Raw genomic sequence first — 18396 nt, forward strand, 5'->3', positions numbered from 1 at the left:
GGCTGGGGAAAGTGACATCCAGTCAATCTCAAAGAAATCTCCCTCTATCTTCCAGCCATGGCTCATTGGCGGAGGGGTGTCTGGCTGGCTCTCAAGGGACCTCCTGTATATGGCTGCCTGGTGGTTTGCCCGCTGAGTATGTTTGTGCAAGGCATCCTTATTTGGTGGTAGACTTCGGTCATTGCACTTCCCACTCTTAAACATTTGACACCTAGCTACATTTACATCCCTACAGCCTTTGTGGTCGTAGAGGTCGCATGTAAATGCCTCAATTTCCTCATAAAGCTCTGTTGGCAGTTGAAAAGCTGTTCCCAACTTTTGGAAAGTAGCACAATGCTCTTTGTTGGACAGGAGTGTTTTTACGGCCTTCACTTTTCCATTGCCGTGCAGTGCACTCACTGTATCACAGCCGGTGAAACAGTGAAATCCAATTAGCGCATCAGAGACTTCATCTCCAAGATGGCTGTGTATTCTCTGTACGTGTATGGTGCGTTTGTTTGTCCCTTTCCCTGTGTGGAAGTACAGGTTTGCTCCTATTTCCTTACAGAAAGCGATAGCCAGTACAAACACATCTGTGTCAGGACTGCTGATCACAACATGTGAGCTATACTGTGAGGCATGTGCACAGTGAAGCAACAGCCGGGTGTCTGCCTCCTCCTGTATTGAGAACAGTGTGAGCAGTGGTAAAACCTCAAGTTCTGTGCCACTGCTGTTGACTCTGATCACATGACACTCAGACCCATGTCCAACAATCAAAGTGATGTCTTGAATTTGGTCTTTCCTGGACCATGTCTCAAAAAGAAACTGTTGTAGATTTTCTTTGTTTTGGCCACAAGCCAAGAACTTGGACCATTGTCTTGGTGTCTTCTGGTCAGCTGAATATATTGTTGTCAACTGACATCCTTTTGTTGCTCGTCGACCTCGTTCTGCGTTCTTTATACTCAGTGTTTTGTAGGTGTCAGGGACAAAATGCACCACTTTAGATTTACACCACTTTAGATTTACTCACTTTGGCTGTGTTGATCAGGTACATTAGTGCACTGTTGGCAAATCTTCCAAATATATCTTGGGGTTTCATAGCCTGTACTAGTGCCATTGCATCCCACACCCAGGTTGAGCCATCAGGGATTTCAACTGTGGCTGGTGGATTTACTGATCCTTCTAGAAAGTGCATTAATTTGGCTTTGTCAGTTTTCACAAGAGAGCCATCTATGTTCGCAATTGCTGCAGAAAAGGGTCCCAGACTATAGACCAGCATTTCCCCAATGTCTATCTTCCTCACTGTTCCCACAACAATAGTAAAAGTAGTAATGCTTCCAAAGTTATAGCCTAGTTTATTTAAAACTCTCCTAATCTGTTTACCCAGGTAACCCCAGATGCTCAGCCCTGGACTGCACTGCACATCTTCTGGACCTGACCTGGCAGGGCTGACCCTGACCCATTGATACCTTGTTCATATCTTGTTCATGTCATATCTTAGCTTGTTTATATCATCTTGTTCTTATAAATAACTTATATTGCTATAAAAAACCTGCAGCCTCCTGTACTGATTTTTCCCTTCTCTTGTGGGCTCTTTCAATGTTTCGTATGTTGGCATACTGCATATACATTAGGGATGCAACCTCAGATAATATGTTCAAGTCAAGACTAAAAACCCATCTTTACTAAATCATTAAATTAAGATTATAAAAACCCATGCTTTTAATATTGCATTTAAGTTACAAAATAATTAAATTAAGATTATATAATGATTAAAGCACTTTGAGCTGCAACGTTTGCAGGAAAAGCGCTATACAAATAAAGTTATTATTATTATTATATAGCATTGTCTATGGTAGCCAATATTAGCTGGCACATCTGGAATGTAACTTGGTAATTTGGCTTTCTGCAGTGTGAAGAATCACCCACTGTAGAGAACAATGTACACATAATAATAATACTAATACTAATACTAATAATAATAATATTGTCCGCGGTTGCTAGGGTTAACATCCAGTCAGTTGCTAGGGTTAACAGCCAGTGTTTACATTTCGGGGTCCTAATGAAGCCGTACTCGAATTCTGATTGGTTTATCAACTAGAGCGACCAGCGATGTGCCTGAGCAGACAGACTATTAAAAAACAAGTTTGTGAAAATCAGCTGCAAACAAATAAATGAATTACTTAATATCATATGTAAGAGATCGTTTACTCTGTAGATGGAAAAAGATCAACTTCGCGATAAACGCATTCGGCCCACCACCTAGCCGCACGGAGACGCAGTGTGAGAGAGAGAGAGAGAGAGAGAGAGAGAGAGAGAGAGAGAGAGAGAGAGAGAGAGAGAGAGAGAGAGAGAGAGAGAGAGAGAGAGAGAGAGAGAGAGAGAGAGAGAGAGACCCTTACAGGCCTACTGTCATTCACAGGAGATTAATGGTGCGCGTCGTTGTTTTGGATAACGTGTTTATTTTAGAATATTTATCATATAAATAAATATAAATAATACTCATTACATTGACATTTTTAATCAAATAATGGTTGTGGTAATGTATTATTAGCGACCCCCAAAGATGTATGATTTAGTTTCTCTTAGAGAGAGAGCTGTCAAACACTACTGAATCTACTGGAGATAGAACCTTATAACCAGGGGTGCACATAACTTTTTGGGGCCAGTGCTCAGAGGAGCACCTAGGGATGCTGCTTGGTGCTCCCCGAGCTCGCGAGTCACGACCCGTCCCACAGGATGGATGAAAAAGGGATACATGGATAACTTATATTAGCAAAACGACATTTATTCATAAATAAAGATGAACGAACAAATGATTGTGTGCAAAACAAAATAAACAAATGCAAAATCAAATGACTGCTCTTTAAGCATGAAAGTCTGTCAGACTCCTTTAAACACAATGAAATCAACTGACATCTCTTTAAGCACTAACTGAATGTCTGTTCTTTAAACACACTGAAATAAACGGACATCTCTTTAAGCACTGCTCTGTTCTGTAAACACTGAAATCAACTTTTCAACAAAAAGTTACAGCCTAAGCATTTATTTCTGCTACAAGCTTAATCGTCATCATCACTGCTCTCTTGACTGCTGTAAATTATCACTGTCCTCAATGTCAACCATGGTAGAGGATGGTTTTTTTGTGATCAATTTTTTTTTTTTTTTTGGTGCGCAACAGCGCCTTCATGCGGCTGATCTGCCGCGCAGCATGCATTTTGGCGACGCATGCGCACTGGCGCACCAGTTATGTGCACCCCTGCTTATAACTCCAACTCGGTTTATGTTTTGTGAGATGGAACCTTTGTATTTTATTAATTACTAACCCAAAAAAATAAACATTTTAAAAATAACACCACACAGGCATTAATAAACACCTAATGGATCAGATTATGTAAAAAATAATAATAATAATGACCAAAAATGGAGATAGAACCTAATAATTCTAACATAGATCTGTACATTGTGACATCATAGGTGACATAGCAAAGCCGTTTCAGACAGTCTTTCACTTCAGTAGCCTTCTGACAGTAGGAGATGTAAGAAGCTAAACAAGAGACAAGAGACGATTAATTAAAAGATGAGTTTTGTTCTAAACCAGCTGAGAAGACGCGAATTTGTCATCGCGGCTGGCCTGGTAGGAGCCGCTGCTGGTTCATACTACATCTGTAAGACCTGGGGCTCTCAAGAGGCCCCTGTTATCACTGAGGAGGAAGGTAAGGTTACATTTAGCCAGTGGATATACAACAACATGCCATGTTTTAGTTAGTAATTAATAAAACATCTCACAAAACATAATGGAATGTAAAAACGTTGATGCTCAATATCTCTAAACTACCTTAAACGGAGATAGAACCAGTGGCGAAAAATGATTTTTTTTTGTTTGTTTTTGAAACTTCGAAAAATGTTTTTTTGTTTTTGTTTTTTGAAACTTCGAAAAATGTCGTCTTTTCTTTTACCCAATGCAGCTTCTGAGACTAACGGGTAGGGATGCGATTAGCACTGGGTCAGGGACAAACGTCGTTGATGCACCTGTTGCTAGCAGCACCACTGTGGAGGCCAGTGTTACTGCAGCTGGCATGCGAACGCGAACCGGCACTGTTCTTTGCCGGTGTGAAAGCCCTATATGAGGGGTTCAGCGTCAGTTCGCTTCGGTGCACCTTGCTGCCTGATTGTCTGTCCCTGTGTCATTCACTCTCAACATGGATACAAGTACAATAAGCATTCTTTAGGTGGTGGTAGATTCTCTAAAAACAACATACAGATGAGAATTCACACAATATAATACCACGAAAGCGTACAGCACTAAACAATAACATTTATTTGGGCAGCATCATACTCAAACTCAGGCAGAAGGGCAGGGTCCGGCCAGGTTCACAGTCACAGACTGCCAGTGCATCATACAGGTACATCATTCAGCTACTGATGTTACTGATGATGATACTTATGTTATGATACTGATGTGGTCTACCATTTGGTTTTAGTCATAGGCTATTGCTCTCACTTGTACCTTTTGCTAAGTCAAGCATTTAGAATGTAGAGTGCATATTGCGAAATTTCACAACGTCAATAACGCATCGGACTCTAAAAAACGCACGTTTTTTTAAACCTCCGTTGCGAAAGGGCCCCCGCCGCCACCTTGCGGGGGGCCCCCGGGATTTTCGGTACGCCACTGGATAGAACCTTATCATTCTAAGCTCATGAAATGTCAATGTCATTATTCCTTCTAGTCCACCGAGTGGACAAAGTTGGACGGTAATTTAGCTACGGCAAGCATGGCTCGAATTTTACAAATCACATTACAGTACATAACATCAACCCACTATAATAGAGTGCATTTATTAGTTCAGAAATGATTACAACACTTGTGTGTTGTTGTGAACCACCTATATAGCCTGTAGAACATTCTAGAAACCCTACCAATAAACATAATCATGTTTGATATTACTAGTCCTGACCGTGGAGGATCTGCCAGTGACTGAGGCGTGTGTCCTGACCCACCCTGTGGGAAACCCAGACCTCGGTCAACCAGACGAAGACTCACCCACTGTCCTCATCTGTGAGGTAAGATCTCCCACTAGGAGAGAATGATGACAGTCTCTAGTCTAGGTGTATGTATGTTAGTAGTACAAAGCATTACGTTTATTTTGTATTGAGTATAAAACAGTATTAATGCATTTTAACATTGAGACATATATTTTGTATTGACTATAAAATAGTATTAATGCATTTAAACATTGAGACAAGAAGCTGTCTTCTGTACCCGCTCTCCCAATATCTCAAACTGTGACCCCCCTCCCCAAGAAAAAGTTTCAGGCGCAGCATTTTCCCCCACTTTAAGCCCCGATGCTGGTGCTGCTGAGTAGCCAGTCAGTTTCCCTATCCCCAACCCCCCCTTGTTCCCAGTTATCCTGTGTCTCAGACACCTGACCCTCCCAGCCTGCTTATCTGGGGTTCCCCATCTCTTGCAAGTCTTTCTCCTGCTCCTATTCCTAGCCAATGTGTTCCTCCCTTAGGTGTATCACAACCAATATGGTAAGGGCATTCAACTGCAATCCTTAAGGGCCACAGTCTCTGCTGGTTTTCTTTTTTCAATTGATGTAATGAATCACTGAGAGTGTACACGTCTGGGTTTCCAGATCTAATTCGAAGTATGAAAACCAGGAGACACTGCAGCTCCTGGGGGGTGAAGTTCAAAACACCAGAGGTGTGCTGTGTGAGAACTGATAATATCAGTTCTCACACAGCACACCTCTGGTGTTTTGAACTTTGGTACCACCAAACTATATCCACTAGAGGGCAGCACAATACATTAGGAACAGGCATCCTATTACAAATGTGGGATTAGAGTGTCATTTGATGTACTTATACTACTGCTATGATGGACCTCTCTGCCACGTGTTTGAATAGGGCCCTATTTAAACTCAATACAGACCCTTCCTCAAAGACTTGCGCGATGCCAGGGATATTCAGCAGTTACCTTGTCTTGCAAGTGTATACAGAACACACTCTTTTTGAGCCAGAGTTGTCCTGTCCTATAGGTTGCCACGGTGTCCGAGAAGTCCCGCATTATGGAGCTGGAGAGGGACCTCTCTCTGCGGACAAGGGAAGTGGCTGACTTGCGGTTGCGTCTGGAGTCCCAACAGGTCTCTGAGGGTGCTGACTCCACTGCCTCACCTCTTCTTGAGGAGGTGATCACACTAAGAGCTCAGCTGGCCTCTCAGGAAGCCAATCAACAGGGTGAGCTGACTGAGCTAAAGGAGAGGATGGGGGCTGAAGAGAAAGCCCACCGTGAAGCACAGGCCCAGCTTCAGGCTTCATCCGGGAGGCTCTCCGGTGACAACGAGCAGTTGCGAATGCGCCTGAGCCAAGGTGAGAAGGAAAATGCAGACATCATAGAGTTGTGGCGCTCTAAGCTGGAATCTGCCATTGCCTCTCACCAACAAGCAATGGAGGGGTTGAAGGTGTCCTTCAGCAAAGGGGAAGGTGCCCAGGCGACAGAGCTAGTAGAGACCAAGAGTGCCTTGGAGAGGCTGAAGGTGGACCACAAGTTAGCGCTGGAGGAGGCAGGGGCCAGGCACAGGGCAGGGGCTGCAGTCTTGGCACAGGAGACAGAGGAGCTAAAATCACAGCTGCTGATTGTGTCAGAAGAGAAGGAGCATCTGGATGAGTCTCTGCGGACCAGTGTGGAGAGTGCTGAGGAGCAGCACCTGGTGGAGATGGAGGATGTGCTGGGCAAACTGCATGCTGCTGAGATGAAAGTAAAGGAGCTGGAAGACAACGAAGCAAAGTTAGTCCAGCAGGTCCAGGACAGAGCCAGAGAGGCCCAAGAGCAGGTGGCAGCTATGGAGGCCCTGAATTCCCAGGAAACTCAAGGTAACTTAGAGCTCCAGAGCCTGAGGACCCAGCTGGAGGAGGCCCAGAGCCAGGCCCGCTCACAGGGCGTCAAGGTGGGCCTACATCCATCTTCCCATTGTCAATCACCATTTCAATCTCCAAATGTATATCCAATCCCATATGTTATAACTAACACATTTGCCAATTGATCATGGAATACATCTGTATGATACTATCTGTTATAGCTTATCCCTTTCATCAAATTCCTTACTTGAATTTATTTTTATTCATTATTACCCTTTCCTCCATATTTATTTTGTTTACTTATTGTCATTTTGTTTTCTTCAAAATGTCCTCCATGTCCATGCATGGTGTCACCATCTGGCCTGTGCCATCTGGCCTGTGCTATAGTTCAACGAGTTAAGCTCTGAGTTGGAAGGACAGCAGCAGAAGCTTCTCTCTGTGCAGCACAGCCTGACCTCTGTTCAGCAGGAAAAGAGCTCCTTGGAGCAGGAGCTGGTGAGTTATGGGGCCTACAGAAGGGTGGTGAGGAGCCAGGGGTTGGGCATGGGTGGCATGACTGTTGGGATAGGACTTAAGGTAAGCTCAGGTAAGGAAGAGCATAGCATCATCAGCATGCTAGTGAATGCTACAAAGAATGCAATGTTGTGCTACACAGATTCATCACATGGTGGTGACACATTCTTCAAGAGGCTAGATGCCTATAGAGGTTTTGACTTATTATATCATCATGGATAAACCATAATTTCAGTCTTTAGTATAAGCATAACTTGGATGTCTCATTATGAATTGTGAGTAATTTTGAGGTGTGTCTTAGAACAACACATTCCAGCATGCACACACATACTAATAACTTTTTTTATTTCCTCAGAAACAAAAACTGGAAGAAAGCACAGATGAGAAGATTAAATCAACACAAACTATGCAAGGTAAATGTATTTACTTGGCTTGATCTTTCATACCCTTTTTGTTTGACAGATCTTACTTGTAGATACATGAAGTAATCTGAATTCAACTCCTTCTTTCAGAGTTGCTTGAGAAGCTTGGCAAAAAGGAGGAGCAATGCACATCTCTCTCCGATGAATCAGAGGCTCTAAGGAGCCAACTTGCAGGTCAGAGCTTTGGCCAGAATTGTGGTGTTTAATGTACAGCACACACACAGTACAAGTCACCATTTATGTGACATTGTTTTTTTGTTCTAGTTGAGTAAAGTGTGAGTAAATTCCAATGAATTGTCTTCCTTATGGGTTATTTTTCATTCCATAAAACACCGGTGTAAGTGTGAATATGCCTGGTTAAAAAGGGGACACGTGATGATAAAAAAAAATCACAAAATATCACCATTATTGCTCTCCTTGGTGATAAAGTTGTGTTTATGTCCATTGTGTGGGAAAGTTGTCTTTACTGACATGTCCATTGTGTGGGAAATATGTGTATGTTGTAACAAAACGGCGTGTGTTCTTGTTCAGGGACTGACTAGTAGATTTAATTGTGTTTCTCACATTCAGGCCTGGAGAGGAAGCTAAAGGCTGGGGATGAGAAACTTGATCAGATCACAAAGGACAAGGCCCAACTCAAAAGTGACATCTCAGACATGATGAAGTCAACAGGTGATCGCTCAGAACAGCTCACCAAAATAAATGAAGACCTCACTCAAAAAGAAAGGTACATGCCTTTAACAGCCCAAAAATGTTCTGATGAAGTCTCTCGTACATTGCATTTTCAGCAGAGGTGTGTCCTCAAACATGCCAATCCAAATGTTATTTGCTCTGTTGTAGAACAATGAAACGTTAATTTTTATCTTACAAATGTTGATACCTGACTTGCCTTTAGTGTTATTTAAGAAATTACAGTTGTATAATCTTGGGTGATGTTGAAGTGTCTTTACATTGCTTGCTGAACAGAATACAACATATTCACAAATTACTCATCTTGTACTTGTACTGTAGTTTTAATGCTCATCTCAAATAGTAAGATGTTGCTCATAAAGCATGTGATAGTTGTTATATTAAAGTAGGTCTCACCATATTTCTAGCTTGGTTTATCAGGTCTTACTGAGGTTAATTTTGTCTCCATATGTGACATGGTCTGGTGAAAAAGTCCCCAAGTAGGGCAAGGTAATTTTTCAGTTCAGAGATTATGAAAGTGCAGATTGTAAGCTTTCAAAGGATGTGTCATACATTGAAAAATAGTTGAAGAAGATTTGCTTATTTGAATGTTGGTATCATCTCGTTGAGCTACCTAGCAGCTAAAAAGAAAACATCGCTATACTGACATGTAACTGCATGTTTAGCACATCAGAACACGCTGATAGAACATCAACATAACTACACATAATTAGATGATCACACAGTCCTTGCTTTTGAACATGAACATTTTAAAACATGTTTGTTTAAAAGCCATGTATCTCTAACCCAGTAGCCTAGGAACAGGACGGCAGGCGATACAGTGAATCCAATTCACAAATTATAAGTATTTAGTGATTCTAAAACTGTTATTTGTTATATTGAGTGGGTTTTTCAACACTTCAGACCTCCTATCTGCAAAATTCACTTTTTCACAGACAGACTTATCATGTGCAGCCTGAAGGCCGATTTAAACTTCTGCGTAAAATCGACGCCGTAGCCTTGCGTCGGCTCGCGTGGGCCCGCCTTGCCTACGGAGAGGCTTGACGCGCACATCTCCAAAAATTTAAGAACGCGTCAGTTTCTACGCAACCATAAGCTCTGTGATTGGTCCGCTTGGTAGCACATGATTCCGACTCTCTCGTCGGCCAAAATGCGGAAGCCATGACAGAAATGTCATTTACTTTTTCTGTAATTACTCATTAATAAAGATTTGAAAAATTATGATAACCATCGTATTATCTTAGTTTAGTGTCATTTCAATGCATCATAGAACTTTTATTTACAACAAGCATAACAACAAAAAGATCGCTATTTTGCCGCTTTGAGCTTTGAGCTCCGTTGTGTTCCTAACCGGAAGAGGCACAGCACAGGGGCATAGAAAACACACTGCCACCTAGCGATGTGACGGTGTAATTGCAGCGTGGCCTACGCAGAAGTGTAAAGTGCGAGACCCCTTACGTAGATTACGTAAGCTACGCACGTAAATTCGACGCAGAACTTTAAATCGGCCTTTACTTTAATTTAAAGTGAAAACCGCAAATCAGAACATTTTGCAGATAGGAGGTTTTGCGTTTCGGCCATCGATATGATCAATATTCAGTCTATCATTCTTTAAAACTGTTCCATAGAATGAGCCTCTAGTTTGTAGTAGTAGTTTAGTTATCCCCCTCTCCCCCTCCTTTTCCTAGGCAGTTAGAGGAGTTACAGACCCAACTGGCAGAGGAGAAGGAATGGATGGCACGTTCTGAAGAGCAACAACAGCAGGAACTGGGCCGGAAGGACCAGGAGCTGAAGGAGATCACAGACAAACATCAGGGTCAGCTAAACAGCCTGCAGAAGAAAATTGTTGACCTGGTGAGTGATGATCTGGATAAAACATTGAAAGTCAGGGACAATAAGAGGTTGGTGAAGACTACCGAAATGGCTTTGAATGTTATTAGAAATGCCTTTTCTTGAGTGCTGCCACATATTAACCTATAACACATAAATTATAGGGACTTGACCAGACCTTTTCCTGATCATTCTCTCCCTCCCTGTCCCTTTCCTAACAATTGGTGATGTAATTAGTTAAAATGTCTCTCTTCTTATGCATTGTATAGGAAAAGCATGTGCAGCAGTGTGAGACCCAGGCCAAGGAGCTTGAGGCCTCTCAGGAGAAGGCCCTGTCTGAGGCCTCAGAGTGCCATGCACAGGAGCTTCAGGGTCAGGCTAACAAGACGAGGCAGGAACTGAGCATCTCCAGGGAGAAAACCCAGGAGCTGGAGAGGCTGGTATCTGACTTGCAATCTTATAAGGAGAAGGCCCGGGTAAGCACCAACTTATCATAGCATCATATTGTTTGTCTCCAGTGTATTAGAATCACAGATTCTGTGGAGGTGCTGCCTTTTAGTACCAAATATCCACCAATGCAGTGTTTCCTCTATATGCATTTATTCGTGGCGGGCCGCCACGAATGAATTTCCTCCGCCACTAATTGATTCAGACAGTCCACTTTGATTCAGGCTTGAGTTATTATGACCGGAGAACAGAAAAAAAGCAGATTGAAGCTAGATTTAGGCCGCTTCCAGACCTACATTTCGTTACGATTTAGGGCGTAGTTAGTTACAATATGTTACAATGTTGCAATTAACCTCGTCGTTTGTGTTCGCACTGCAATCGAGACTGAATCGCTCTCAACAGGCGCGCGGCGCGAGGCGACGCGCTTTCAAAACAGTTTTGTGATTGGTCCGAATTTAGCGGGACATTTGGATTTCTCTTTTAGCCCGTCGCCGGTGCCTTTAATCCCGTATCCTAATCGAAAATGCAACATCATCAGCGACGACTGTGGGTTATTGCATTTACTGCTGTTCTCTGGTTCATGTTCTTATACCAGTGCTCAGTATAGAGTATTTTAAATGAACATTCGTAATGTATGTCTCTGATGTTCATGGTCAACTAAATCAGCCTATTTTGTGAAACAAATAATGTTCCCGCTAATGGGTTAACCGAGCATTCTCGCACCTAACGTGCAAGCACCTAGCTTCGAACTATTCATAGCAATATGCGCAGGGCAAAAATAATCTATTGCCTCTAAAATCACCACGAACAGAACGGCGGAGGTACGGGTAAGCAGGGCTCATGTTGGTGTCCTCAAAGGTAAGAGTTGGTTTTCTTTAACTCAACTGATAGCATTACCTTGCTGTTGTTGTTTACCGAATGCTCCATCTGACTGTCACACTGTGATTTTACTTGTGTAAACAGTTAATGAGTAACGTTAGCCGGTTTTGTGCGTGTACTCTCATGTAGGCCTACTTCGTATTGATCTTTCTCTGTGTGTGTGTGTGTGTGTGTGTGTGTGTGTGTGTGTGTGTGTGTGTGTGTGTGTGTAATGCGCCTTCCGCATGTTCCGCTGCAGCTGTAGGATATATTGGTATTTGATCACCTTCTATATAAAATCACCTGCTCGGCTTTAATGACTTAACCGCTATTTAAGAAATTATAATTGTTGCCACCCTCTAGTTTTTGTTGAAATGACGTCTTTGTTTTGAGCGCCAGTGCGCACCGCGCGCGAAAAATTAGCGCTCCGCCACTAAAAATCCTTGAGGAAACACTGCAATGGCCATGTTTTGTGCTGTTAAGTAATGTTTGATTGTTGTAATGCAAACTGTGATTCCCACATGTAGTGGCTATAGACAGTGGCTATAGACATGCCTCAGAGCCTGGAATCTGATTTTATTGTCTTTGTTTCACTGATCTAGACAGCAATACAGAAATACAAATTCTAAATATTTGTAGTAGTAATTTATAAAAAAAAAAAAAAAAAATACCTGTTTGTAAAAGACCCCCCTCGCTGTGGCTCAAATGCAAATCAATAATTGTGTTTGCAACAATGAATTCAAGTGATGCTAGAAATGTGTTTCTTTGGCTTTACTACAAAGCATTACGTTTATTGCAAACCCAGCACACTGGTGCACCTTGTCCCATGTGAAGAATAGTGGTAGCTGCATCATGTTATGGGTGTGCTTGTCACTTGATCAGGGGTCAAGAGAAAGTTGAGAAATTTGCTGAGTTGGTAGTGACATCCTAATCTACACAGTGTGTAATTGTTTTCTATTAAAATCGGGGACCCTACAAGGACAATGATATTCATTCCGATATCACATGAACTATTATCCTTGCACTCAGATGGACTCAATTCATCTGAATAAATTGTTGAATAAATGTTTGCATTTTAGCTAATTTTAGGAGCGCCACAGCAAGGGGGGTGTAGACCTTTGCAAACAGGTCTTTACTTCACTTTGTAAGTGTCCAGTAGGCTGTGTAGATCAGTGTGAAAGAAATCCTAATTTAATGTATTTCGATTCCAGCCGCTGGGGCAAAAAAAGATGAAAATGTTCAAAGAGGGTGTAGCCTTTCTATAGGCACTGTACATACACTTTATACTACAAATGTCATTGCACATATTTTATTAAGGTTGCTCACCCTGCTTCCTTCTACTACATATTTTGGATGTGTGTAAGAAAATGTGCCTTTGGTCAGGATGGGTGTGAGAAAATGTTTATGAATGTTGGAACCCAGCTCGTCCCTTCAATTGCCCTAGCAGTAATCATAAATGTTCATGTTTATGTTACAATTAACAACCAGCAAATTATGGTCCTAATATTCATCTTCATTTCAGCATTTTCTGTGTGGCTATGTTTTTTTCAAACAGGGTCTGCTTGACGAGAAAGTCCAACTGCAAGCCAAAGTACAGGACTTTACTCAACAATCTCTCACTGGAGACAAGGCCATGGATGAGATGTCTTCCAGCCTTAACAATGCTGCACAGGAAATAAAAGCCTTGAATGCAGAGGTTAAGGTCTTGAAGTCTGAACTGAAGCAGAGAGACCAGGCAAAGGGGGACTTGGCTGGAGAAAAAGAGTGTCTGTCTACCAAGCTGGAAGAGCTTGGCAAAGAGGCCTCCTCCCTGGCTAAGGAGAGCATGGACCTCCTAGCTGTACAGTCAAGGCTGGAGCAGGACATTTCCTCTCTCCGCAGCAGCCAAGAGAGCGGTGATGCAGCCAAGAGAGCGGCCCTCACCCCCAGCCAACCAGACGAAGACTCACCCACTGTCCTCATCTGGGAGGTAAGATCTTGTGCAATGTGCTCTACAATCTGGGCACATGAATGATCGGATCGGTGAGCAGGGGCCAACTGTCGCGCCATTCATCTCATTAAGTTTCATAATTGGATTCAGTTTTGTATAAGGCATCCTTTCTTTAGCGACAGTATGGGCTGCCCTGAACGAACTAGCTAGCTGTCTCCTTATACATACTGGAGGTGAGTTCTGCTACTTTCTTCGGAAGCACTTGGTTTTGTTTGAGCTCTGCTATTTCAACAGTTTCAACGTTAGGTGTCATAACAGGTGCAGCTGAATTCAAGTTTGGTTTCTTGGTTGAAAACCCGAAACTTTCCAGGCTTGTCGACTCGGTCGGCAGCAGTGGCCTTTTTTGGGGCGGTATGATAGCTAGCTACTGAATGTTTTCTTCTCAATAATCGTGTTTTCAAGTTCGCAAGCTCTCAACGATCATATTCTGCTGTTGCACAATATTCTACTGCGCCCCATAGTGTCTTGGTGGTAAAGTGCAGGCAGTCAAAGGCATACTGTCATTCACAGGAGATTAATGCTGGTGCGCGTAGTTCTTTTGGAAAACGTGTTTATTTTAGAATATTTATCATATAAATAAATATAAATAATCCTCATTACATTGACATTTTTGATCAAATAATGGTTGTGGTAATGTATTATTAGCGACCCCCACAGATGTATGATTTTACTGCTTTCATGGGAGCTCAGACCTTCCTTATGGGAGCTCAGCTCCCATTGGCTCCCACATAACTCGAACCCTGGTTGTCACTTGTCTGCCCGCATCTCTAATTCTCTCTAAATATATAAAAATCAACAACGTCAGATTAAGCTATTAACCGCGCTACCGCCACCTGCGCAACCATATGAGAGCTGTATGAATATTTTTTTTTTTTTGGTGCCTTAATTTTTCAGGACCAATTAAGTGGAATTTGATAATTTCCCACGGCACATCTGATGATCTCTCACGGCACACTAGTGTGCCGCGGCACAGTGGTTGAAAAACACTGGTCTAGTTAATGCTTTGTTTCTCCTCTATGCAGCATCCAGAAATATTATTATTTCTCATCCATTCATTCTGTTATATGTTGAGCTGTAAAAACTACGAACGTAATGAATCTGAATCTGTACTTTGCATAGTCGCCGTTTCGTGGAGGTACAGTTAGCCAGTGCTATGAGCCAGGCGTTCTCATTTGTTCACATTTACTGCATGAACTGCTGCATTAAATCTTCCCAGGCAGTCGGCCTCTGAGGAAGCCAGCCTCGGCCGTCTGCGCTGAGTGAGCTGGCAGGGCTCTAGCAGGGCTGGATATTATGGTGCATTTAATTGCTCCTCGGAAACTGCTGGAGCTTCTCACCGAGTTTAGCGTAGGATCTCACACAGGGCTCCCTATTGGCCCATTCTGAGTTCATTCGCTCCAAGAAGGGGGTAGTGGGGTACTCTGGAATTCTCAGAGTTGCTGAGTAAGAAATCCTCCTAGTTAGTTTCCTAGTTCCAAGCCCCTTTCCCCCCCCCCCTCCTCCTCCACAGACTCCAAACACGGACGCAGAGCCTCTTCCAGAAGCGCCACGCAGCTTGGCCTCAGCTTCCCCGGCTTCCCTGGCCCCGAAGGCTCTGAACGGCCTTGTAGACGCCGGGTCTGAGCTGGACCCCTCCCCGCCCCCGCCCCGGGCCCGGGAGCCCTCCCCCCAGCCTCCGTCACCGTCACCCCAGCCCCAGGCCTCAGCTCAGGCCTCCAGAGAGCGAAAAGACTCGGAAAAGACCACGGACACGGCGGTGGTCCCTGAGATGGCCGCAACCGCGACCCCTGTGGCACCTGTTGCCGCGGTGCCCGCCGTCACGCCGGCCGCCAGCCCCACCCCCGCCGCCGGGCCGGCCCCTCCCCCTGGCCTTCCGCCACTCGTGCAGGCCACAGCGGAGGCCAGCGAGGCGGCCAGGGCCCCCGGGCCCTCAGACACTAAAGAGGCCCCCCTCAGAGCGGGGCCGGAGGCGCCCGTCTCAGCCGAGGGCAAGAGCCCCCCCGAGCCCCAGACACACAGCCTCTCTAGGAAGAGTCCCACTACAGGTATGGAGGGAGGGAGGGAGGGAGGGAGGGAAGGAGGGATGGATGGGAGGATGGAGGGAAGGAGGGGTGGAGGGAGTGAGGGATGGGTGGATGGAGGGAGGGAGGGATGGAGGGAGGGAGGGAAGGAGGGAAGAGGGAAGGAGGGAGGGAAGGGTTGTTGAAAGTTTTTTTTAATGGAGTCTTAGTCGAGAGGTTGTTTTAATAGTTTCAGTAGTATGACTTTTAAGATGGTCTATAGGAACAGTATTGTACAATTTTAAGTGGACAGCCTGAAATTGTTGTTTGTCAGATTGTAATTGTGATGTTGGCCGTTGTGATACATTATGCTATCATTTAATAATAGCCAATCAAATGCACATATGAAAATATGAATATATAATTAGGTCTAAAAGGGTTAATGAGACGGGTTAATTATACAGATTATACAGCTATTGGCATGAGCGTAAACTCCTCGCCCCTCCCCTACTGTTTCCACATGACCTTGATCACTGTGAAGGTTGTGGAATTGTCTTGTTTGTACTGATTTGAATGAATGTCTTAATTTAGAGTTAGACTTCTATCATTCTGTACCTAACTAGTTTTCCTCACCTCACCTCTCCTTCTTTTTCTCCCTCTCTTTCTCTCCCTCTTTCCCTCTCCCTCTCTCTGTCTCCCTCTCCCCCTCTCTCTCCCTCTCTCCCTCTCTCTCTCTCTCTCCCTCTCCCTCACTCCCTGATTGGTCTAGATCTGGCCGAGGCCAATGGGAAGCGCCAGTACAACCGGGACTTCCTGCTGGGCTTCCAGTTCACGCCCGCCTGCGTGCAGAAGCCAGAGGGACTGCCTCAGATCAGTGACGTAGTTTTTTTTTTTGATTGATTGAAAACCTTTATTGTCCCCAATGGGGAAATTTTGTTGTCAAACAGCTCAGTTAGGGCAGAAAACATTCAGTACAGAAAACAGAAAAACATTCAATAAAAAACATAAAACAGTGCAGGCTCAATAAGTAAAAAGTTCCAAAAGTTCCATCTCCAGGTCTCCCCCACCCTGCAGGGCCTGGTTGTAGAGTCGGAGTGCAGCTGGAATAAAGGACTGTCCAAATCTTTTTGTACTTTGACGGGGGAGAACAAATCTGTGGCTGAACTTGCTCCTCATACCTGCCAGCTCGCAGTACATCGGGTGGGAGGGATTGGCCAGCATGGCCGCCAGTTTTTTCCCCATCCTCTGTTCTGCCACCACCTCTAGGCTGTCCAGCCCGGTCCCCACCACAGAGCTGGCCTTCTTCACCAGTTTGTTTAGCTTCGCAGCATCCCTGGCACAGATGTTTCCACCCCAGCAGGCCACGGCGAAGAACAGAACGCTGGCAACCACCGACTGGTAAAACATTTGCAGCAGCTTGTTGCAGACACCGAAAGACCTCAGCCTTCTCAGGAAAAACAGTCTGCTCTGCCCTTTCCTGAGAAGAGCCTCGGTGTTGTCAGTCCAGTCCAGTTTGTTATTAATTTGTACTCCCAGGTACCTGTAGGAGTCCACCCTCTCGACTTCCACCCCCTTGATGGTGATGGGGGCTGGGGTCCTTCTCTTCCTCCTAAAATCCACCACCAACTCCTTTGTTTTGCTGGTGTTAAGCAAAAGGTAGTTGGTGTCGCACCACTGCACGAAGCTCTCCACCAGGGCCCTGTACTCCTCATCCCTGTCGTCTGTGATGTAACCGACGATAGAGGAGTCATCCGAAAACTTCTGCAGGTGGCACTGGTCGGAGCTAAACTGGAAGTCGGAGGTATAGAGGGTGAAGAGAAAGGGTGACAGAACAGTTCCCTGGGGGGCACCGGTGTTGCACACCACCACCTCAGACTGACAGCCCTGCAGTCTCACATACTGACGCCTGTCTGTGAGGTAGTTGTGGATCCAAGCCGTCAGGGAGTCCTCCACACACATCACTGCTAGTTTGTCAGCCAGCAGTGATGGCTTGATAGTGTTAAATGCACTGGAGAAGTCGAAGAACATGGTCCTCACCATGCTCTGTGGCCTCTCCAGGTGTGTGTAGGCCCTGTGCAGCATGTAAATGATGGCGTCCTCCACCCCCATGCTCTCCTGGTATGCAAACTGCCGGGGGTCCAGGAAGTCCTTCACCTGGGGCTTAAGGTGTTGCAGCACTAGCCTCTCCAGGATCTTCATGACCTGTGGTGTCAGGGCGACAGGTCTGTAGTCGTTTGGGGTGCTGGGCCGTCCCTTCTTTGGCACTGGGACGATGCAAGAGGTCTTCCAGAGCTGTGGCACCCTCCTCAGTCTTAGAGATAGACTGAAGAGATGTTGGAATGTGTCCGCCAGCTCTCCAGCACACACCTTCAGAACCCTGGGGTTGATGTTGTCTGGACCTCTGGACTTGTTCACATTCACCCTGGAAAGCTGCCTTCTCACCTGCTCAGATGTTATAAAGCTGTGAGTACCGGTGTCTCCAGGTGTGAAGCATGCTCCCTGGCTCCTGGTGTTGGTAAGGGGAGGCAGTTGCTGCTGGGGTGCTGCTGGGGTGTCAGGGGGAGTGGGGGCTACTGTTGCCAGGGGTGCGGTACATTGGAGAGGGGAGGAGAGGGTCGGGGGCTGTGGGGGGTGACAGGGGGATGGGGGGGGTGACAGGGTCGGGGGCTGGGTCGGGGGCTGGGTCGGGGGCTGGGTCGGGGGCTGTGACAGGGTCGGGGGCTGGGTCGGGGGCTGGGTCGGGGGCTGGGTCGGGGGCTGGGTCGGGGGCTGGGTCGGGGGCTGGGTCGGGGGCTGGGTCGGGGGC

The 18396-nt window shown here is 45.1% G+C and overlaps 1 protein-coding gene across 1 annotated transcript in view; it reads left to right on the top strand.

Annotated features, from left to right (window-relative positions):
* Positions 1–13233: 13233 nt before the first annotated feature.
* Positions 13234–18396, top strand: part of LOC308173709 (eukaryotic translation initiation factor 4 gamma 3-like) — a gene marked incomplete at both ends in the record, with an annotated part of 32462 nt that continues 27299 nt past the window's right edge. Inside the window, 3 exons of the mRNA XM_080550787.1 lie at positions 13234–13569; positions 15101–15635; positions 16360–16469. Coding sequence (XP_080406913.1) covers positions 13234–13569; positions 15101–15635; positions 16360–16469 — 981 coding nt within the window. The remainder of the gene's footprint in view (positions 13570–15100; positions 15636–16359; positions 16470–18396) is intronic.

This window comes from Nansenia antarctica (genome assembly GCF_963989245.1).
Source record: "Nansenia antarctica genome assembly, contig: SUPER_18_unloc_1, whole genome shotgun sequence".
In the NCBI taxonomy this organism is placed as follows: Eukaryota; Metazoa; Chordata; class Actinopteri; order Argentiniformes; family Microstomatidae; genus Nansenia; species Nansenia antarctica.